We start from the raw sequence: 23,080 nt of genomic DNA, 5'->3' as shown, positions 1-23,080 counted from the left end.
GGGGGTGGGTGGGTGGGGCGATAAGGAGGTCACTGGGGGTCCTGGCTAGGCTGTGGACGGCCCCGGACGTCCTGCAGGGGATAGGGGAGCAGTGGATGTGTGTATGATTCCTGTAGAAGTTGTCGGGGTGGTGGTTGAGATCTGGGGGCTGGGAGCTGATGTGGTGTTCAGCTTTCAGGGGCTGAGAGGCGAAGTGACATTGGAATCTGGGGCCCAGGGAGGGGCGGTGAGGCTGAGCCGGGGTACCGAGGGCTACCTGAAGGGGCCGCAGAGGCGAGCTGGGGATGGGGACGGGCGTTGGTTGGGGGACGGGGAGGGAAAGGAAGCCGGGACGGAAGTGTGTGTCCCTCGGCTCGGAGGAATACGGCGGGGGCGGGCCGCCGGGGGTTGGGGCGCCGCGCCGGAGGGGCGGGGCGGGGCGGAGTGGCTGGAGCCGGGCTGCTGGGCAGTGCCGCCGAGCCCCAGCCCGAACCGAGCTGGGCGGCTGCACCTTCCTCGCAGTCCCCACCCGGCGCCGGGCGCCGCCGCCGCCGCCCCGCCGCCCCCGCCGGCCGCGCCGTGACGCGGGCATGAGTCTGGCCCGCCGCCCGCCGAGCCAGCGCCCCCAGCAGGGGCCGCGGCGCCCAGGTAACTAGGGGGGCGCGAGGCGGGGAGGGGGCCTTAGGCCGCGCTGGAACTCTCGAGACCCTCGGCGACTCCAGCCTGAGAACTCTCCAAGCCCGTGGGACCTTCCTACCCTGTGGGGGGCCTCAGGGGTCCACCTCCAAAAGCCAGCCCCGGCCCCTGAAAACTACCCCCCGAGCTCCACCTACCCCCAGCTCTCCTCTCCAGGGGAGCCCAGGTCGGGGCCTGACCTCACGCCTACCCAACACTCACTCATCGGAGGAGCCCAGGCCCCTGTACTCCCTGGCCCTGGGCCTGCCATCCCGAAGGGGCATAACCCAGCGCATCACAGCCCCCATCCTCCTCCCACCCTTCCTGCTCCCATGGCCTCTTGCTCTCTCAAACCCCACCCCCAAATTCCAACAGTTTCTCCATCTGCCCCCCTGCTGCCCACCCTACCTGCAAATGGTTCCTACCCTACAACTTAAAGGAGGAGCCAGCTGCCTCCTTTCCTTGATTCTTCTTACCTGGTTCTGGGGTCCTGTCCACTTCCTCTCCCAGAACGCCCAAAGCCCTGCTTCCAGTTAAATGCTTTCTGTCACTGCAGAGGGGCACGAGCGGAGCCTGGGCACCTGGGTAAGGTGGGCAGAGCAGGGCCTCTGTGCAGTCTCCCTGTCCCCAGCAGTGGGTGCGTGACAGTTGCCAGGAGACTTGGATGGAGCGTTTCGGGTGTAGGGGGCTGAGAGTCAAGGGCAGAGACAAGCCTGGCAGGATTCACAGCAGCAGTTCGAGGCCGGGCTTATTTATTTAGTGCAGATTCCTTTCTTGCCCCTTTCAGGGGATGTGGCTCCAGTGCAGGCCATTCCTGTCCCCCACCTGGGATGGGTCTCAGGAGCTGTGCCCCCTCCCGCCCAGTTGCCTGCCCCTCTGAGCCTGGGCACTGGCTACTTCTAGCTCTTCCCTCTCAGTCAGGGCAGCAGAGCTGGGCATGACCTCATCCAACAACCGGGGCCAAGGTGGGGCCACCTGGCCAGGCCTGGACACAGTGTCAGCAGTGCTGTCTCCTCCCCGGATCAGCTTTGAACCAAACTGTGGGTCTGGGGCCCAGGGAGATGGGAACCCACTGCTGCTCACACATCTCTGGAAGTTGAGCTGGGTCTGACCAGGTGGTGGGAGAAGGGATGAGGAGAACAAGTCCTGGAAATAATTATGTTTTCAGTCCCCAAATACCGAGCACCTATGCCACACTAGGCACCGTTCTAGGTGCTGGGATGGAGCCATTAACTAGACAGACACGACCTAGCCATCAGGAAGCTGACATTCTAGGGCGCTGTAGGAGACAGGGAGTGGCCGAGTAGCAAATCAGCAGATGAAGAGGCAAACCCTATAGTGATATGTGGGGACAGTGAAACTGGGTGTTGCGATAGAGGCTGACTGGGGAGCTCCTTTGGCCAGCGTGGTCTGGGAAGACCTCTCTGAAGTGACGGTCTTGGAGCTGAAACCTGAATGATGCAGTAGAATGAACCTTGGACCATCTGAGGGAACGGAGTTTTAGGCAGGGAAGAGCAAGTGCAGTGATCCTGCGTGGGTAGGAGTTAGGCATGTTGAAGAACAGAAAGAAGACCAACCCCGGGGTAGATGAGGCTGGACGGGTGGGCAGGCATCCTGGAGAGAGCGGAGTGGCATTGGTGTGGAGACAGTACCACTTTCCTAACTGGAGGGCTGTTCAGATGTCCTCTCCTCCCGCCAGTCTTCTCTGCCCAGTTGGTTTTTTTTTTTAAATAATTAATTTACTTATTATTTATTTTTGGGTGCATTGGGTCTTCGTTGCTGTGTGCGGCTTTCTCTAGTTGCGTTGAGCGGGGGCTACTCTTCGTTGCGGTGCACGGGCTTCTCATTGCGGTGGCTTCTCATTGTGGAGCTCGGGCTCTAGAGCACAGGCTCAGTAATTATGGCTCATGGGCTTATTTGCTCCACAGCATGTAGGATCTTCCCGGACCAGGGCTCGAACCAGTGTAGCCAGCATTAGCAGGCGGATTCTTAACCACTGTGCCACCAGGGAACTCCCCCCCACCCCCCGTTGGTTTTTGATCTGTCTTTGCCACCCATCTTGGGACCTGCAGTGTTTCACGTGGTGGTTGCTTGTGGGGATTTGCATGGGTGGAGGTCAGGGGTGGGGCCGTCTGGGGAGGGGATGACCTCCTCCTGGCCCCTGATAATAATCACACAGGGGTAGAGAGGACCAGGCAGTTGATGGGAAATGTCCCTCATGCCGGAGAGAGTCCCGCCAATGGGATCTTTGCGGGGGGTGGAGACAGCGAGCCGTCAGTGAGACGGTGTCCAAGTGTCCAGGTAGGGCTGTCCCTGAAGCCCTGATAAGATCCGATCTGTCATGGGGTGGGGAGGCCCAGCCAGGCAGGCAGCCGCTCCCGCTCAGTCATTGCTTGCCAACAGCAGCAGGTAGCGTTTGTTCTGGAGCCAAAGCCTCCAGGCAGAATCAAGGTGCAGGGAGGGGTGCTTAGACGGCTGCCGCATGGGGCAGGTGAGCAGGGGGCCGCTCCCCACCTCTCTGCTGGGCACCAGGGAGTCTCGTGCCCCCTCCGCACAGGACACCTGCCCTTCCTGGGAGAGGGGGGCTCCTCCTCTTTCTGGAGGAGCCAGCGGTGACCTGGTCCAGGGCGGGGACCATCTCTGGTTGAGCAGCTGCTTCGATGCGAGGTTGGGAGGAGGAACGGGGGTGCCTGCTCCCTACCGCAGTGCTGAGGGGGCTGCTGGGCGTCCTGTGTAGCCCCTCTGGGTGCTCAGAGCTGACCTTGCACACCTGAGACCACAGGCCCTCTCCAGTTAGCGGGGCCTTTTCCCCTGCTCTAGGCTCGTGAGGGGCAGAGCTGGTGGGTGTTCAGGAGTGATGGGGAAAGTGGCCCCAGGTGCCGCAGGGCGGGGGCTGCCTTCCCAGTTCCTGGCCTGCTGAGCTCAGCTGCTCTCCATCCCTTGATGCCTCATTGGGTCCGCACAGGCTCAGCCTGGGGCCACTTCTGTTGCTTAACACAGTGCAGTCCCTTTGGGGCATGGGTTGGCTCGGGGTGCCCCCTCTCACCTGTTCCCATCGCCCATCAAATTTGTGAGTCTACCTGTTGGCTCTTCCCCCTCTCTCCCTCCTCCCCGGCTCCCCTTTGCCCTGCCACTTTGGGCCCCAGCGTGGGTCTTGCTCTTGCATATTCATTAGCGACTGAGTAAGATCAGCACCACCTGTGACTCCAGGCCAGTGTGGGCTGCCAGGCCCTTTGACACCCAGGCTTCCCCTGGAAGGTTGCTCTTCCCAGTGGTTTGTCTCTGTGGGTTTATTTCTAGGGCGTGGGGTGTGGGACTGTGGACAGACATGGCACGGGTGCTCCTGAGAGCTTGGTGACGGCAGCCACTCAAGGGGTGCTGCTGAGAAGGTAACTGGTGGAGCCAGGAAGGAGCAGGCCTGCCCTGGGCAGGTGGAAGGTGGGTTAGGGTGCTTTCACAGCCCTCGGCTGGGCAGCAGCTCTCGCAGTAAAAACAGCCCTTGGGGTTTTCAAGGCAGAAAGAAGCTCTGGGTCCAACGTGGGCAGGCAGGTGCCTCATAGATTCATTTCCTCATTTAAAATAGGTGGATTTATCCTCATTTTTTTTTTTTAACTGATGGGGAAATTGAGGCGCTGAGGAGTTAAGTGGCTTACGCAGGACCACCTGCCAGTTCGATTCATGTTCCTGGCTGAGCCACATCTATGGCTGCCTTGGATGAACCCAGGGGCCCCGTGTTTGCTGTAGGTGTGTTCTGAAAGGGGCCTTCCATGCTGTGGACCCTCAGCCAGTAGCCAGCCAGCTGGCATCTTGGAGGGGGCTTTTACGGAGCTGGTCCTCACTGTGGGGACAAGGCAGCCCCAGGCGGTGGAGACAGAGCTGGGAAAACTTACTCTTCTCTGAGTGCCAGCGCCCAGGTATGGCAAGGATGTTGGGGGTCAGTGCTAGGGAGGGGACCCCACGCTAGACCTTATAGGAGGAAAGCAGACCACTTGGGTGTGGAAGGGTCTTGGCCCCCAGGGAGCTGGGAGAGAGCGAGTGGATGGGCAGGGAGGCCACTGAGGGGTGCTGAAGAGGCTCTTGGGGTACAAGGGGCATAGGGAGCACTACCGTCTCTGTCCCTCTGCCTATTTTCGTGTGCTCACTGGGGTAGTCACATCTATTCCTTGTTAGGGACTCGACAGGCCTCCAGAAGATTAATTAATGCCAGGCTGCTGGCTGCTCCAGCAGGATACTTGCCCCAGGGCCCTGTCCTGGCAGCACAGATGCCCAGCTGACCCCAGAAATGCTGCTCCGTCCCCACCCAGCGATCCTGGAGACACGGGGGGCCATGTTGCTGGCACAGCCCTGCCTCTGAGCCTGGATGGCAGAGAAGGCTTAGGTGGTGGCAGGCAGCCAGAGCCATGTGGCGGGGCATTCCACCCCCAGGCCTGCCTCCATCACCCACGCCGGAACTTATTTGTCCCTGGCTGAACCATGGGCTTGCTGTGTGACCTTGGCCGTGCTGCTCATCCCTTCTGGGCAGCTTTCTTTTCCCCAACTGTAAAATGATGTAGAATGGATGTTGGACTGGGTCATCACTGAGACACCTCCCCACTAAGTCTGAGTCTTCGTTATCTGGTAATCTGCCTGATTCTGAGAGCAGCTGACGGCACCCCTTTTCCCGATGCCTATTGACTGCCCCTTGGTGCCCCTCAGTGTGGTCCAGCTTTGTCCTCTGCCCCAAGCCCAGGTGATTGCTAGTTCTCCATGTAATTAACTCCTGCCTGTGCTCAGGATGTGGGGCACCGCAAGTCCTGGCCAGACCCAGTGCCCTCACAGACCAGCCCGACCTTCCCAGCGCCAGGGCGAGGTGACTGCTTCCACAGTGGCCACCTCCAGCCTGCCCAGCACATTCCTCAGGCTTATCTGAGAGCCCGCCCCGCTGGACTCTGCCCTCCCACCCAGGAAGCAGCACCCAGACGAGCTGCTGAAGAGTTCCAGGGGCAGAGAGCAGGGCCTGAGTGGGCTTGAGGTGACGATTCTCAGCCTCTTGCCTGGAGCTGAGGAGAACCAGGTATAGAACGGGGTAGGGTAGAGGGATTGGGGAGTCTGCTGAGACTGACAAGGCAAGTTGTCTAACCTCGGGGAGCATGAGTCCCAGAATCTGTGCCATCTCCCAAGAGCCCCATCTCTGGGAAGGCTTTCCCGCATGGAGGCTCCTGTGCACGGGAGGGGGGCTTGCTCTAACTTTACCCCTAAGTTGTAGCAGGAGATAGGGCCCGACAGCAGCTCGGGGCCACCTCCTTTCCTCTGCCCGCACCTCCACAGCAGGAGCCGGAGCCAGTCCTCCCAGGAAGGGGTTAACCGCCAGCCCCAGCCGTGAGGGAGGGGACTGGGCTGGACCATTTTCCTCGTAGCTGCCTCCACCTCGGTTTTCCTGAATGGTTCTGTCGTCCTGGGGTGGGGAGGGAAGGGAAGGAAGAAGGGCGGGCTGAGGGAGGCAGGGAGGGAGGAGTGTGGGAAGAGGAAGGAAGAAAGAGCGAGACAGCCAGGGGAAGAGAAAGATGTCACTGTGTAATCTCCCTGTCAGTTTTACTTCCAGCAGGCTCCGGGAGAAGGAGCTGCTAGAACAATGCTGAGGCAGCCCCGACGGAGTCTCTCGAACAGGTGATCGGAGGAGCCAGGAAACCGAGGCCACCTGGGCATCCCTCCCCTCGCCTGGGCCGGCCAGAGCCTCAAAGACGGTGCAGAAACCATGGCGACCAATTTCAACGACATCGTCAAGCAGGGCTACGTGAAGATGAAGAGCAGGAAGCTTGGGGTGAGCCTCCTCCAGGGCGCCCTGCCAAGGAACTTGGTCTGGCACCTGGTGGCGTGTCCGGGGTGCGCGGCTGCCCGCCTGTGGCCCGGCATCGTGCATTGCTGGTCTCGAGGCTCCTGGCCAGCGGGCTGCCCAGCATGTGCCTGGGCCCGGCTCTGCCTGCTGCAGCTCCCGCCCCAGCCGGGCTGGCTGGCTGGCATCCCAGCGGCTGGGCCAGCGGTGGCAGCCGATGGGCAGGCGGCTCCCCTGCTATTGTTGAAGTTGTCGCCAGGGCAGCGGCTGGAAATGCCGGGCTGTGTCCGAGCTGAGACTGGCTTCTCACTTCCCCCTGCCATCACCTCCTCGTTTCCTCCCTCCCCTCTCCTGGCCTCTTTGCTTTTAAGTACCTCATCTCCCCTGCTTCCCATTGCTTTCTGTGTAGGGGCGTTTATTTATTTATCTTTGGTGGTTGCTTTTCCAGTTAAAAAAAGCATTTGAGAAGGAGAGTGGTTGGTTGCTGGGGGGAGGGCAGTGGTGGGAGGGGTACAGAAGCCGGCGTTTACGTGGTTTACGAGAGAGGACCTGGCTGGGCCGGATGGCCCGTGGCCCTGGGACAGGCTGCTTCCCTCCCAGGTGTTGGAGGTGGCTGGGGGCTTGGAGGGCCTGTGGAGATAAGGCCCCAGACACACTTCTGCTGGGTGTGCACCCTCTCCCACCCCGTACTGCTGGAAACCCCACAAAAGGCATGAGCAGGGGCCCCGGGGACCAATTTAATAATCTTGATGAGATTGTCCCGAGAGTGGCCTTTATTCCCGGACCCTCCTCCCTCCTCCAGTGAGGGGTCTCCCCGGGAGAAAGGAAACCCTGGTGACTGAGGTGGCCCAAGTCTTGTGTTTTACCTGGGTCCCCTGCCCTTCCGTTCCCCCCTCCCCCATGGCCTTGATGGGGTGGGGGGATCCCACCGCTCAAGGCTTCCTGGCTCAGCTGAGTGGGGTGGGGGAGGAGCAGGGCTCTGATACTCAGCTTCCCTGCCTGCGAACCAGACAGAGCAGGACTGGCCTTGGAAGAGGGCGGTTCCTGCACCTCCTTCCCCTCCTGTGCCCTCACCCCCAGGGCCCCTGCGGGAAGCTCTTCTGTCCGGCCGGCGGCCGCTTAGCTGGTGGGCATGTTTGGGATCTTAACTGGATTTGGACTGTATCCCAACCTGGGCCGTGGTGGCCATCGGCCACCTTGTTCTTGCCCTGAGAGAAGGATGGAGCCCACTTTGCGCACAGAACAAGGAGAAGAACTAAGGCTGAGGTGGGGAGGCAAGGGGGTGGGGGCCCAGGTTCTAGTGTGGCGACTCGTTCCTGAGGGCCCAGACCTGTCAGGTCCCCAGGGGCCAGCTGGGCTGCGGCCCTGTCCAGAGCAGAGCTTCCCAGGAAGGCAAGCCACTTGGGGTGGCCGCTTGGGCTCAGAACCAGGCCTGTTCCAGGGGCAGGCCTGGGAACCCATGGTGGGCACAGTCATGGGGAGGGTTTAGGGGCTGGGGCGTGGCCAGGCCCAGTCTGGAATCGCCCGCACTCAGGGAAGTTGCCTTCCCCCTGCAGACCCGCTGTGAGGGGCTGCGGCCACCCAGCTGCTCTTGCGCTGCTCTTGTCCCGGGGCAGCCATTCTTGCCTCAGCCACAGAGGTGAGGGGGGAAGGGCTGGAAGAGATCAGGAGCAGATCGTCCTACCTGCCAGGGCTTTCCTCCCAAGGCAGAGCTCTGGCAGAGTGTTTCTGAAGCGCTGATCAAAGACCTATGAGAAGTGGGGAAGGAGGGCTCTTGAGCGCAGTGGCTCCCTGGGGCTCTGTGTGTGCGTGCTGTGTGTGCGTGTGTGTGCGTGTGTGTGTGTGTGTGTGTGTGTGTGTGTCCTGTAACCAGGCAACCGGAGTGCTCAGGCCCCCAGGACTTCTTCCCCTGCCTCTGCAGACGGCATGGAGCCCATCCCGGCAGGGCATATCTGGGTCGGCAGCATTCGTGCATTCATTCATCCATCCATCCATCCATTCATTCACGGTCCCTTCATATGATCATTCACTTGTTAGCAGAGGTCTGTTAACGAGGCGACTGGGATGTGAGGATTCTGAGAATAAAATATAGTCTCTGCCCTAAAGGAGCTCCCCAGCTGAGAGCTGAGGCCTGCTGGGATTTAGGTGGATAGACCAGGGGCTGAGCCAGGGTCATGGGGGCAGGGACAGACGTGTCTCCTAGTCTCAGGGGCCAGAAATAGCCTGGTTGTGAGTAGCTTCTTGGGATGGGGACTGCCTGAGCCCACTGCACCCTGGGATCCTGCCTGCTGAGGACCTGGTACCCACACAGCAGGGCAGAGAAGGAGAGGGGGCTTGAGTCTGTGGCCCAGAGGCCCCTTCGCCTCCTCTGCTCTAGGCCCCTCAGTCTCCCCACTGTTTGCCAGTGAGAGGAGCACTGGAGATTCCTGGGGAATGGCTCTGCCAGGCTTCTGGAGTGCTTGCTGAAAGAGTAGGTACATCCCAGCCAGGCTTTGGGCTGGAAGAGAGCCTAAGGTGGGAGGGAGGGGGCCATGGGAGGAAGAGTCAGCAGCCCAGGCAGGTGGCTAGGGCCACCCCTTTGGGGGGGGGTTGTCTGACAAGCCAGTTTGCCCCTTAGCCCCGGAGAGTGGTTGGCTTCCTGCTCCCTGGCTCTTGCCTCTTGGATGGAGTCCGTGAAGCTACAGAGAATTTGGGTGGATTTAGGTACGGGCAGCGGTTGGGACAAGGAAGGAACCTTGCCCGGGAAGGCACCGTGCTCTGGGGTAACCCCAGGTTCTTGGTTCTGCCCCTTGACCTCTGAGAGCCTCTGGTTTCCCAGCTGGAACAGGGAACTAACCCTGATTCCCTACACTCCAGGGTTGGTCAGAGAATGAAAAGAGAGGGTCAGTGAAAGGTCCTAGAGACAAGAGGGGGTGTTACCCACATCAAGAGCCCTCCCCCGGCTCTAAGAACAAGGGCCACGGTGCTGTGCTGGCTGGGACCGGGCCAGGGCCTAATCCCTGTCCCCGCAGCACTGCCTCTGTCGTGGCGGGTGCTCCTGGGGCCCTGGGCAGAACCTTAGTGCAGCGGGCTCCCAGGACAGCCCTGGTTCTAGGCAGCCTGTTTTAAATACCAGCTCCACCATTCATTAGCTGTTACTCAATTTTTGGGTGCCTCATTCCCTGTCTATAAAGTGGAGATGGTAAGAGAAGCGACCTCAAGAGTGACCCTGAGATTAAATGTGAAGAGTGCTAATAACAAAAAGTACAAATAGGAAGCACTCAATAAATGTCGGCTACTTACGTTAAACCCAGAGCTGAGCTCATAGGAAACAGTAACTCAGGAGCACCCTTTATGGAACAGCCTTTCAGAGCCAGCCACGAAATGACTGACTTTTCAATTCCGGGAGGGGCCTCTTCCCCAGGGCAGGGTGTCATGCTGGTGTCAGCTGTCCCCAGGTCTCCTGGGCCTGAGCTCCCTGGAAGGCTGTGCGGCCCTGCCCGCTGTGGTAGGCAGGGGTAACTCCAGGGTCACCGGCTGCCTTGGGAGTGGTCCGGGGTCTGATCCCCCTGCCATCTTGTCCCACAGATCTACCGGAGGTGCTGGCTGGTGTTCCGGAAATCCTCCAGCAAGGGGCCCCAGCGGCTGGAGAAGTATCCAGATGAGAAGTCAGTGTGCCTCCGAGGCTGCCCCAAGGTTAGGGGGCCTGGGCCCTAGCTCTCCCAACCTGTAAGCAGTGATGATTTGTTCAGAGTCCTGAGGGCCAAGAGGACCCTCCTGGGGGTGGCAGAGCCGTGGGGGATGCAGAGGGAGGTGCTTCAACCTGGCCGAGTTCCTTGTGGATGCTGTTCCAGGTGACAGAGATCAGCAATGTCAAGTGTGTCACACGGCTCCCCAAGGAGACCAAGAGACAGGCAGTGGCCATCATATTCACCGACGACTCAGCACGCACCTTCACCTGCGACTCAGGTGAGGGGATGCGGCTGCAGGCTGTGGGCTGCTCTGCCTGGGTATGATGTGTGTGGGTGGAGGGCGCCTTTGAGGGAGCAGCCCCAGGATGAGGTGGGGCAGGCACGCAGAACCCGCTGGCCTTGCCCTCTCTGCCTGGTGGGGTGGGATAACTCCGGCTGAAGCAGGTGGGGTGGGTTGCTGCGGGCCCCTGAGCTGGCGGCACGATGAGGGACTGTCTTCTCCAGAGCTGGAGGCAGAGGAGTGGTACAAGACTCTCTCTGTGGAGTGCCTGGGGTCGAGGCTCAACGACATCAGTCTGGGAGAGCCGGACCTCCTGGCCCCAGGAGTGCAGTGTGAGCAGACAGGTGAGGCCTGGCGCTGGCACGGGCTGGGGGTGAGAGGGAGACTCCCCCCCGGCCCCCCACAAAGCTCCAGGCCCACTTGTCCACTCCCATCCAGATCGCTTCAACGTCTTCCTGCTACCCTGCCCCAACCTGGATGTGTATGGCGAGTGCAAGCTGCAGATCACCCACGAAAACATCTACCTCTGGGACGTACACAACCCCCGCGTGAAGCTCGTCTCGTGGCCCCTCTGCTCACTGCGCCGCTATGGCCGGGATGCCACACGCTTTACCTTCGAGGCTGGCCGGTAGGACCCACTCGCCTCCCCGCCGTCCAACCGTGGTCATGATGGTAGCTGCCATTCACTTGTTCCGGGCACTGTGCTGGAAGCTTAAGTTATTTATCAGCATAGCATGCTGAAGGGGAACCCATTTTACAGATGAAGAAATTGAGACTCACAGCAGGTAGGTCAAGTGAAGCTGTTTACCAAGTCAGACGGCTCGGGCCCTAATCAGATGCTGGCACTGGCATTGACTAGCTCTGTGATTGTGGACCTGAGTCTCAGTTTCCTCCTCTGTCAAATAGGGGATAATAAAAGTACCTAACCTCATAGATTGGGTTATGGTAAGGACTGGGTATAGCTTGAACCCTGGGGCAGCTTGCCTAGACTCAAATTCTGTATAATCCACCGTGTAACTTTCGTTGTTACCTTCTGAATGCCTCAGTTTCCTCATCTGTAAAATGGCTTGAGAAAAATTATAATAAAGAGGAAACTGTAGTAGCACACAGACCAGAGTGGGGGTGGTGGGGAAAATGGAATGGATTAATCCTTGTAAAGCATTTAGACCCCCACCTGGCACATGGAAAATGTTCAGCATGTTTGAGCTGGGTGGTCAGACCCTCGGATGACAGCCCTGCCTGTTCCCAGACGAGAGCCTGACTGTGCGTGTGCACACACACGGGGGCACACCCACCGCCTGGCTCTCGGTGCTACTTGTGTCCCCAGGATGTGTGACGCCGGGGAAGGGCTCTACACCTTCCAGACGCAGGAGGGGGAACAGATTTACCAGCGGGTCCACAGTGCCACCCTGGCCATCGCCGAGCAGCACAAGAGGGTCCTGCTGGAGATGGAGAAGAACGTGAGGGTGAGGCAGTGCGTGTCTCGGTCCAGGGTAGGGGGAGGCTGGTGGGCGGGCGGGCCGGGGGCCGGGAGAGTGGCAGCTGTCTCCAGCTGGTGTGTCCGGGAGAGGCAGGCAGGGTCTTGGGCTGGCTGCTCTGGGCTTGGCCACTGACCCTTCTCTGCCCCACAGCTGCTGAACAAGGGCACGGAACATTACTCATACCCCTGCACGCCCACTACCATGCTGCCCCGCAGTGCCTACTGGCACCACATCACGGGTTCCCAGAACATCGCTGAGGCCTCCAGCTATGCCGGTGAGTCACTGCTGGGCCCCACCCCCACCAGCCAGGAGGCTCTGTGGAGGACAAGGCATGTTGGGCAGGGGCCTTCTGTCCCGGGCCCAAGGCCTCAGCCTGCCTCTGTGTCCACAGGTGAGGGGTATGGGACGGCCCAGGCCAGCTCAGAAACGGACCTCCTCAACAGATTCATCCTGCTAAAGCCAAAGCCCAGCCAGGGGGACAGCAGTGAGGCCAAGGCCCCTTCCCAGTGACGGCAGAGCTGGCACGCACAGATGACCACTGGGGCTGCCTGCAGCGTACCGTGGATGGCATGGAGGGGCTGTGGGCCAAGAGCCTGGGGAAAGGGAGCAAGTGGTCCCTTCTTTGCCCCTGAGGGTGAGACTGGACCAAGGCAAAGGGCTGGCCATGCCACCTGAGCATGTGTGAGGGGCTGGAGCTACCATGGGACTATATACTGTTAATGATTTTAATATACATGGCTTATGATGTATTCTATATTAATAAGATTCCCCCTCCGACCCTCCCTGCCACCACATACACATTTTTTAATCCCATGACCAGGCCACAGTCAAGGCTATTTTGAATGTGAGGGCAGCAGTTTCCCTGTCCCCCATGGTACCAGCCCTCCTGCTGCCAGGACCTGAGCTGCCAGGGCCAGAGGAGGGAGACACTAAACACTCCCGGTTGCTGCGCTGGCTGCTGGCTTTTCCCAAGCAGCCCAGGAGTGGAGACAGCAGGTGGCTTCTCAGTCCCTCTGGGCCTAGAGTGGCACAGGAAGGATCCGAACTTACACTGTGCCACTTGGTAGCCTTGCACTTGGAGTTTTCAGCAGAGGTGACATCTGGTTGACACCTCAGGTGAAAAATCTGGCTTGAAAATGGTTTCTGCCCAGACTCCTTCATGCTTAGCAGGCTGAGGAGACGCCCTGGGGGTGGGGGTGCTGGTAACCTCGGCCCGGGGAGGACAGCCAGTCCCGGGCACTTTCCTGCCCCCGGGCCAGGCCAGCCGAGCAGGACTGCGGGGGTCAGCGCCCTGCTGCCCGCTCTCAGTGACCGGCGTGGGCAGTGCTCCCACAGAGGGAGCCCCTCTGCCCTGTCTGGCCTCCCTCCGGCAGCCGATGTGCTCAGAAGCCAAGACAACCCCCCCCCCCCCCATTTCCTCCTCCATATGGTGCTGGGCTCCCTGCTGAAATGCAATTAAAGCAACTGATTTTCTAGTGCTGGTATTTACTGACGACCGTGCAGAAGGGCTATCTTTTTACTCACATCAAACCTTTGGTTGCGTGTGTGTTGGGTTGTTTTTAATATTTTAGGGTTCTGATTTGAGGGAACAGACCTTCTTGTAAATAACCATTATTCAAGTCGTGGCAGGAGGATGATAAAGCAAGAGGCCCCCTCCGACAGAGCACCGGAGCCCGGGAGGTGGCCACAGCCCGCTCAGCTCTGACCCTGACCCAGGGAATGACCACCTAGAGGAAGAAGCTAGCCTGAAGGGAGCCCAAAGGCCACGGAGGGGGGGCAGAGCTGGCTGGCTTGGCTAGTGGCACGATGACGCATGAAGGCGATTACGTACGTTTTGCTCTTTATTGCCGAAAATAAAAACTTTAAAAGACAACTACTGTTAATAAATAACCCTTCCTTTTTGTACTAGATCTCTGGTTTTCTCCAGGCTTCCCCTGCCAGGCTGCCCCTGGCCACTGTTGGTGACGTTCAAAACTCATGGGTAGAGAACAAAATACAAGGCTTACTGGCGGGAAGAGGGGGATAGCCTGGGCCTAACACTACTCTCACAGGATTCTCAAATTAGGGACATCTGGGAATTTGAGTGAAGAACCAGTAGGCTGGCCGGGGCAGGGACTGGAAGGGCTGGCAGGAGCCTGAGTGAGGGTTCTAGATTCAGCGCTAACACAGAAGCCTAAGGTACAACAGTGAACATTCCAACTTGTGAACAGGAAGGATTTGAAGTAAAGAACTGAAATACCCAAAAGATGAGCCTTCAGCTCAGTGGTTCTCAACAGGGGAACGCCGTGGCCCCCTGAGGCACACTGAGATACAAGGCAGAAGGGATGTTCCCGGCAGCACTACTGCCCATCAGCAGGCAGGGCCGGGGATGCTAAATGTCTAGGAAGGGACCGTCCTGCCTCCAACAGCAGTGCTGGCCCTGGTAATCTGTGACTGCGCAAGGCTGGGATGGACCTGCCCTTCCCGGCTGCTACCTTTCTAATTGGTACTGAAGCCTTGCCAGGAAGCTTGAGCAACAGCTGTCCAGTCCCCAGGAGCCAAAATCTGGAGTCTCAGGAGAGACCTAAAATTCAACTGCTGTGCTGCTGAAACAGGTGAGCTGCAGCTAGTTTATGGTCAGGACATCACTCTGGATCTCGTGGCTTAACTGGGTCTGTAAATCACTCAGCTTCTTCTTTAATCCAGACAGGGCTGACAGGACAATGGTTTCAGGGCGCAGAGAGCCACAGGACTCCACGTTGTAGTAAAACCTGAGAGGCAAGAGTCTGGTGAGAGCCCTCCATGAGGCAGGCAGGCCGGCCTGAGCCATGGCCACAGGCCCGCCTCCCTCCTGGGTCCTGACTCCTTTCTCCCCATGAACTCGACCTTGCCCCAGGGTTGACCTCCATCCAACCTCTTACAAACAGTGGTCCCAGGGCACTTTGCAGGACCTCGAGGAGGCCACGGCTAACAAAAAAATATCTCAAAACACCTGTGTATGGATGTATCCTACACTGAGGGGAAAGAGAAAGGTAAGCATGCAGTCACCTGCTCCACCATTTTCATGTTCGTCACTAGAAGGCTCTGGTCAGTTTTGGGCCCTAGGTTTGATCCTAGGTTTATCTTTCTTTGGGAGCTGAAAAATCAGACTAGGAACAGTCTGGATAACTGGAGGGCCCCCCTTCCCCCCAGCGACCAAAAGGGGGATGATAATCTGCCTGGATGTGCACATACCGTGGGTTCAGCAGTTACCAGCCCCTCCTCAGCTGAGGGGAACTGGGATGGGCGGGAAAGGGTCTCCCTAACTCAGAGGCTGCATCAGAACTGTACGTCCTTACACACGTTACCTTCAAGTGCCAGACCAGGCTCTTACCTCTCCGGCTTGCCGTTGGGGTCGTACGGCGCCTGCGACTCATCCTCGTCCAGCTCTGAGTACTCACTCTTTGGCCTGAGGTCAAACACAGAGCAGCCCAGGTTGCTACTGCCGCTTTGAGGGCACCCGTGTCTCATAGTGAGGCTGCCCCATCTCGGTCACCAGGAGCCATTTCCACACCCGCCCACCCTGCCTGCCTTCACTCCCAGCAGGAACATACCACTCCTCCGGCTTGGGGTACACCGTGTGCCTCAGGGCATTGTCGGGATCGTATTCAAAAGCCACGCCTGCAGTCGGGTTCCACTTGGCGTGTTCTTTGCCAAAGCCCTTTTTGGCATAAGCTCGAAGCCTCAGCTCCTGGCCCTTTCTCAGCTTGACGATGAGAATGTCTGTGGGGAGATGTGAGTCAGTCGAGGGCCAGCAGAGGCACGGCTCTCCGCGGTCTGACCTGCAGCGCCACTGGAGGGCCGGGCAGCGCGAGACTGGGTCTGGTCTCCGCCCCTCGGGCCCTTACCATCCTGCTCCACATAGTCGTTGGGGTCATTATCTCGGCTCCGGGATGTCACCTGTAGGGGCCCAGACGGAGGCACTTATTAGCTGCTGCGCATCTCCCCACGCACCCCTTCTGCCACCCACCTCCCGGCACCTCCAGACCACAACCTGCCGAGCCGAGGAAAGGATACCTGAGGAGGTGGTGGTAGAAGTGCCTACTAGGACCCCGTCTGTGCTGGTTACTGGCCTCTAACCCCTACCTCATGGCTTTGTGACAACCTCCCCAGTCAAAACAGTGCCATGGGGGCTTCCCTGGTGGCGCAGTGGTTGAGAATCTGCCTGCTAATGCAGGGGACACGGGTTCGAGCCCTGGGCTGGGAGGATCCCACATGCCGCGGAGCAACTAGGCCCGTGAGCCACAACTACTGAGCCTGCGCATCTGGAGCCTGTGCTCCGCAACGAGAGGCCGCGATAGTGAAAGGCCCGCGCACTGCGATGAAGAGTGGCCCCCGCTTGCCACAGCTAGAGAAAGCCCTCACACAGAAACGAAGACCCAACACAGCAAAAATAAATAAATTAATAAACTCCTACCCCCAACATCTAAAAAAAAAAAAAAACAGTGCCATGGCCTTTAAAAGGGTCCTTAGGGGACAGGGCCCACAGCACCAATGCTTCTGCCCACGCTGGCAAGAGTCCAGAATTATTAGCACTTCTAGGCATCAGGCTTAGGTTAATGCAGAGGGTAACCCAGGGAAAATCGGTGTCTTATAAGAATACACCCCAATCTGGCCCACTTGGAGCCAGAAGAGCAAAGGTCCTGAGTAGGGAGGGCGTTCCTGACCGGAATGACCCGGGGGCTGTTGGAGATGAGGTCTCGAGACGTGACGTGACGCGTCTGGTCTTCGTTGCACCGCACGTCGAGGGTGAACTCCACCGAGCACTCGGGGCAGAACTCTTCACACGTACAGTCCTGAGGCAGGAAGAGAGGCAGGAGTGAGTCTGCGGAGAGATGGCGAATCCTGGCTTGGCTCCCCACGTCTAATACCCTGTTCCTTAAGGTTCTTCATCTGGGAGAGGGTGGATCACAGCCTCCAGGCTCTCGTGGGCTGTGTCCAGCTGCACACCACTCTCAGGCTGCTCAAGGGCAGGTGCGTCCCAGCTCAGAGACCACCTATACGCTGGCATCCACATGTCCTTCCCACCCCTCGCTGCCAGGCCACCACTGGGAGACACACTAACATCTCACCCTGCCCTCAGAGTGCTCTTTCTCAGAGAACCAAGGCGGTAAGAAGGAAGAGGCTTTCACACTGCATAGTTCAGCATCCCCTGAGCTAAGTGGACTAGCCTGGGAATGCAATTACCATTTAAAATAAAATAATCCAGGGAACAATAGAAAAAAGTACATTTTAAATTCCAGACTACTGACCTTTTCTTAAAAAATTTCATACGGAAATTTTTTCACAAAAGCAGAGAAGAGTGTAAGAGACTGCCACAATGTAAGCATCACTTGGCTTCAATAATTCTCAAGTTTGCCATTCTTTAAACTGATTCTTGAAACACTCCCCTATTAGAGATTAGCTGCTACCGTTTAACTTCAGGCAAGAAGAGAGTTACTAGAATGTAATCAAGCAAACTGTTCTCCCCCTCAGGCCAGTGAGGAAAATCCAACCTATTTTCGATGTTTTCAAGACAAGGAGGAAGATCTAGGGGCCATACCTGGATAGTCTGCAATCACACACAGGTGAGACGGGAAGGCATCCTAGACCCTTGAGACTGAATCACTCACAAATATGAAATTAAAGAATCAAAATGTAATGGAAGACAAAAATATGAAAAGGTACTTAACCTCAAAAAAAAAATGAAAAGAGAGGGGTCTGTTCAAGAGATCAAGAGACTAAAGAGGTGTAACAACTGAATGCAATGCATGAATGACAGACGCACAAACAAAAAACAATTAAGGGGAATTCCCTGGCGGTCCAGTGCTTAGGACTCCTCGCTTTCACTGCCACGGGAGCGGGTTCAATCCCTGGTCAGGGAACTAAGATCCTGCAAGCCGCGTGGTGCAGCCAAGACAAAAAAACAGTTAAGGACATTTTGAGGATAACTAGGAAAATCTGAATTTTGACTGTAGATAGATGGTACAAATCACGGCTAATTTTCCTAGGCATGATAAGTGTTGCTATGTAGGAAAATATCCTTATTTTTAGGACATGCATGCTGATGTAGCTACGGGGAGAAATGTCATGATTTCTGCAACATTCTTTCAGATGGTTCAGCAAAAATCACATCTATATGAAACACAAAGCAAATATAGCAAAATATCAACAACTGGATATTACAGGTGAAAAGACAGTGAGTATTTATTCTACTTTTCACTTTTCTGAAGATTTTCAGAAAAAAAACAAACAATTCCATACCATCTTTGTTCAGTAAATGCAATACTAGAAACAAACTTAATGGAAGGAACTGTTAGGTCATGGGGGATGCGTATCTTTATATAAGATACTGACTAACTGGTCTTCAACTGGTTGTACAACTGTCTTCACCAATACATGTGATGATTTATTTCTTAAAAACAGACTCTGGGGACTTCCCTGGTGGCACAGTGGCTGGGAGTCCGCCTGCCAATGCAGGGGACATGGGTTCGATCCCTGGTCTGGGAGGATCCCCCATGCCGCGGAGCGACCAAGCCCATGCACCACAACAAAGAGTAGCCCCGGCTCACTGCAACTACAGAAAGCCCGCACGCAGCAGCGAAGACCCACTGCAGCCAACAATAAAAATAAAAATAATTAAAAAAAAAAAAAACCAGACTCTGGAGATGTGAAGCAAAATGGTGAAATGTTAAAATGTGACAACCGGTTTGGCAGGAGCATGCCTATTTGTTATATTAGCTCCACACGTTGCTGTGTGCTTGAATAGTTCTTTTAAAAAACACATATAAATTTACAAAATACATCAAATTAGCCACCATAAAAATGACGTGCCCTCGGGAATATTAGAAAATGGGCTGATTCAGGATCACCTAAAGCCATCAAGGAGGAACAGTCTCAAGCTGTTACTTAATGCAGCTCTGGTGAAAGGATGCAGGTAACCTAATCCTGTCCTACACTCTCCCTAGTTCTAAGCCTGTTAACGTGTCATGGAAGTGCAAACCTGGCCCTAGAGGAAGGGAGCCGTGTTTAACTAGCAGAACTTACGGGGTGAGGCATAAAGCTGCAGACACCAGCACCCTAGTCACTCAGGTGCTGCTCGGTGGGACAGCTCTCACTCCCTCTGCTCCTTGTCCTCACTCCCTAACCTTCTGTCGCCTTCCTTTAGCCTCCTAGGCCCCTGTCCCTGGGAAGAGATGCTCTGGAAAGCAGAGTCTGAAGAGGAACAGCCCCACATGTTCCATATAAATGGGCATCCAGGAGTATGCCCCCTCTTATGTGGCTGGCTAATGAGACTCCCCGATGCCCCTTGAGACTAATCGATCTGAGGTCCCATCAGAACCAAAGACCAATCAATGCCTGCTTTGGGCTCTAGACAACATCTCCACATTGTCTTTCTAAAAGCTGAAAGCAAGATGTCGGGAAAAATCCCTGTAAGAACTAAGGTTCCCTGCCTCCCCCCACTTCCGACCTTCCACCCAAGCACACAGCATACCCGGGAGTACTGCAGCTTGTCCACAATGTCATCACTTGTGAGGGGAATTAATCCTGGAAGACAGAAAAGCACATTAAAGAAGGCCAAGGGGCCAAGCCAAAAGGAGAACCCCGAAGTCCCCCTGGGAGTGAGGAGGCTTCCTCCTCTGACACCGGAACAGCCCCCTCCCTTTAACTCTCCAAACCCAGCACTCACCAAGCCTGTGAGCAATGAACTCGTCGTGAAGGACTGAGGAATTGGCATCAATCTGAACCCAGTCAATTGCTAAAGAATGAAGGAAGCAGAAAAGGAGACACGTAGTTTAGCCACCACATTCATCTAAAGACAAGAGGAATCGTTCTCCAGATTTAAAAATCATCTAATGCTTATGAAATTGCAGAGGCCTGGCCAGGCTGCCAGAGACTCAGATTCCACAGCTCTGGAGTGGGGACCAGGAAGCTGCGTTTTAACAAGAACCACACACACCCTACTTCCCTGCTCAGGTGGATCTGATGCAGAGAGTTCCCTGTACCACCCAAAAAACACTGACTTATTAGAGAATACCACGGGAGTGGGAACATGTTTCTTTGAGCTGAGTATTTCTGTGGGAAGCACTTAAATCTGCTATTCATGCCAACACCAAATCCAAGAGCACCTGAAAGTCAGACAAACCTCACAGAAGTAACACAGACTTATGGTCCACATCTCATTTTATGATATAGTGACCAGATTACTCAGATTACTCAATTTAATACTTTATTATCACTCAACCAACTAATGCTTACAGAATCCTTTAATGAGCGAGGCATACTAAGTATACAACCCAATCCCTACCAGCAATGAGCTAGTAGGATGGTAAGAACTGTACCTGTCACACACACCTGACTTAAACACACATTCACTCATTCATTCATAAATAAACATCTGCACATAAACAATTAAATTCATTAATCAAATGGCACTGGAGCCCAACTGCCCAATGAGGGGCATGGACACTAGGTATGGAGGTCAGAAGAGGACCAGACATGACCTAGCCCCAACCTGCTTTGTCCTATGCTTCCTATTGCTTCCTCAACCCAAGCCAAACAAGGACCATGAGCCAAGCTTTCCTGCCTCTGCGTCTTTCCTCCCACCGGCACGCCCTTAACCTCTCCCGTGCAGCTGAAAATCCTCTGAGCCTCCTATAAAGCAAGCCTTGCCTGCCCTCCATGATACAGAGACGAACACTCTGTCTCTGTAAGCTCCTCCCTCCCAGAACTCTGACCAGACTTCTCTTAAGACACCTGTCATATTTTGCCTTGTGTTATATTTGTGTGTCTTGTCTCTATCTCATGCTTCAAAAATTCCTTGGGGCAGGGTCTTCAGATGTCTTAACTTCTGTATTCCTAGCTGGGGCCTGGAATGCAGCAGGTGCTCAATATTATTTGTGGGAAAAGTGGCACTTAGAATGTCAGGGCTGCATCCTAAAGCACAAGTCCCTCATATTACTCATGATGGAACTAAGGCCCCGGGACATGGAGTGATTAGGCAGAGAAGGAGGACCAGCCCTCCAAGCTCTGAGTTGAAAAAGTCTCTGGGGGTGGTAATGGTGGAAAAACTATAACGTTCTCTTCTTTACCAATCATTTGGCCTGCTTATTTCCTTAGGAGTTTGCACACTTGATGCAGCAACTATGACTTCCATTTCTTTTTCCTAACTCAAACTCTCTGAGCTGACGCTCAGAAGATATTTGTAGTTTATCTGTAAACGTGTAGAACACCTAGTGCGGAGTGGCTGGAACCAAAGCAGAAACAGATTCTCCCTCTTCTAGGAGCCAAGGGCCCTGTAGCTATGCTTCTCCTTAATTGATCCAAAAGTCTGTCTTGCATTTGGGTTGTCTGTGAATTCATCTTTCCCCTGCAACTTCACTGTGAGCCTTTGGAGGGCAGGAACCCTGTACTTTACAGCTCTGCGTTCCCAGTGCCTAGCTCCACTGCCTGGTGCTTATATGCTCCCTAAATACAGTTGACGGAACAGATTCACATCTACCGGTACTAGACACTCACTGAACACAATGCACAGAGAGTACCTCCTTAATACTTGACATCACCCTGATAATTACTATTAGTGTCCGAACGTTAGAGAGGAAACTGCAGCACACAGTTTAATAACTTGCCCAAATTTCACAGAGACAGTAAGTGAAAACAGGATTCAAACCCAAGTCCACAGACTCCTGAACCCGTGCTCTCCACCAACGCACGTGGAAGAGTGGAACTAAATAGCCCGTGGGAGCCAGGGAGGTGACCAGAGTGGCCCAGGGCCAAGGGCACAGGGACCAATCAAGTCTGCAGCATTACTGTTCTCTCAGCGCCCCTATCCCCGGCCCAAACCAAGGCTGGAGGCAGGAGCGCCAAGATATGGGGGGAGACCTGGTGGCCCTGGTAACGAGGCGGGGGTCGCTTACCTATTATGGGCACCTCAGCGATGAAGACCCTCCGGATAGAATTTGCCACCCTGAGGAATGAAAACCAAGCGGCGTGTGGGCACCGCAGCCTCGACAGGCCGGCCCCGCGACCCACGGTTCCCAAAGCAAAAGCCCTGGCCCGGGGGGCCAGTTCTGGAAAGATGACCCCCGCCCCACCTAGGCTGGGGCCCGCGGCTCTCCAGAGCCGCCAGCCTCTTCCCTCAGCAGCCTTACGCCAGGTCCGTATTCTCGATTATGAACTTGACATTCTCGTCGGTGAGCTCCGTGATCCGCACAGTAGGCTGGTTGGCATACGGCATCGCGATCCACCACTCGCTCGGCCTCCAGCGTCGGCTGTACTGCGCCTGCGCCAACGCCGCCACCGGAAGTCGGTCGGCGCGGCCTTGCCGCTTCGGCGGAGAGGCGCTCAGAACGCCACCTGCTGCTCGGAGGCCCAACGTTTTTTCCACCCCCGCCCCCTTCTCTAAAGGGCACCAGGTTCAACCATTTGGAGGGCGATTTGGCAAAACATGCACACGCGCTTGACTCAACAATAACACTTCTAGGAATTCATACTGCAGAAGTACTTGCAGCTGTAAGCAAAGATACATCTACAAGGACGTTCACTGCAGCAGTCTGTAGCAGAAGATAAAACTACTTGCCCATTGACAGAGACCTGGTTAAATATACAAACATAGGAATACAGTAACGTTTTTTAAAAGAATGAAGTCTATACATTTATGGAAGAATAAAAGTACAGTCTGTCCTCCGTATCCAAGGGTTTTGAATCCGTGTATTCAACCAACTGATGATCAAAAAAAAAATTTTCCATAAAGTTCCAAAAAAGCAAATTTGCTGTAGGCCCAGCAACTATTTATATAGCATTTACATTGTATTTACAACTATTTACATAGCATTAAACATTGTATTAGGTATTCTAAGTAATCTAGAAATAATTTAAATTATATGGGAGGACATGTGTAGGTCATATGCAAATACTACACCATTTCACATAAGGGACTTGAGCATTCACAGGTTTTGGTGGGGAGCAGGTGTCCTGGAACCAATCCCCATGGATACCGAGGGATGAACGTACACTTTTGCAAAGTATACTTGAACAATAGGTTTATACCCTTTCCCTTCCACCTCCCAAGTCTGGATCATGCACTTCTGAAACTGCAAGAAGATACAATGCTCTTTAATGTATTGATATCATCTATAGTTCTGTGTAGCTGCAGTGAGTAGGTATGAGTTCTTCGTCCCTGCAT

The 23,080-nt window shown here is 55.7% G+C and overlaps 2 protein-coding genes across 4 annotated transcripts; one reads left to right on the top strand and one right to left on the bottom strand.

The window, feature by feature from the left end:
• Window positions 1-543: 543 nt before the first annotated feature.
• On the top strand, window positions 544-13,771 carry DOK4 (docking protein 4). Of its 3 annotated transcripts, XM_060083930.1 has the most exons (10): window positions 558-627; window positions 5,599-5,707; window positions 6,224-6,454; window positions 10,034-10,141; window positions 10,300-10,414; window positions 10,642-10,761; window positions 10,856-11,045; window positions 11,745-11,883; window positions 12,049-12,172; window positions 12,290-13,771. In XM_060083930.1, the coding sequence occupies exons 3-10, from the start codon at window positions 6,389-6,391 to the stop codon at window positions 12,406-12,408; spliced, it is 981 nt and encodes a 326-aa protein (XP_059939913.1). In that variant the 5' UTR covers window positions 558-627; window positions 5,599-5,707; window positions 6,224-6,388; the 3' UTR covers window positions 12,409-13,771. The 3 variants fall into 3 exon arrangements, with proteins under 3 accessions (XP_059939912.1, XP_059939913.1, XP_059939911.1); XM_060083928.1 differs by having other exon boundaries at window positions 12,049-13,771; XM_060083929.1 differs by lacking the exon at window positions 5,599-5,707 and having other exon boundaries at window positions 544-627; window positions 12,049-13,771.
• On the bottom strand, window positions 13,712-22,168 carry POLR2C (RNA polymerase II subunit C). Its single transcript, XM_060083931.1, has 9 exons — window positions 22,047-22,168; window positions 21,813-21,862; window positions 19,586-19,654; window positions 19,391-19,443; window positions 16,584-16,712; window positions 15,765-15,816; window positions 15,471-15,639; window positions 15,251-15,325; window positions 13,712-14,648 (listed from the first exon to the last, which is right to left on the bottom strand). The coding sequence occupies exons 1-9, from the start codon at window positions 22,130-22,132 to the stop codon at window positions 14,504-14,506; spliced, it is 828 nt and encodes a 275-aa protein (XP_059939914.1). The 5' UTR covers window positions 22,133-22,168; the 3' UTR covers window positions 13,712-14,503.
• Window positions 22,169-23,080: the final 912 nt, after the last annotated feature.

Source organism: Mesoplodon densirostris, chromosome 19 (assembly GCF_025265405.1).
Source record: "Mesoplodon densirostris isolate mMesDen1 chromosome 19, mMesDen1 primary haplotype, whole genome shotgun sequence".
NCBI lineage: Eukaryota > Metazoa > Chordata > Mammalia > Artiodactyla > Ziphiidae > Mesoplodon > Mesoplodon densirostris.
The sequence above is the reverse complement of the archived record's forward strand: the minus strand, read 5'-3'. Positions and strand labels throughout refer to the sequence as shown.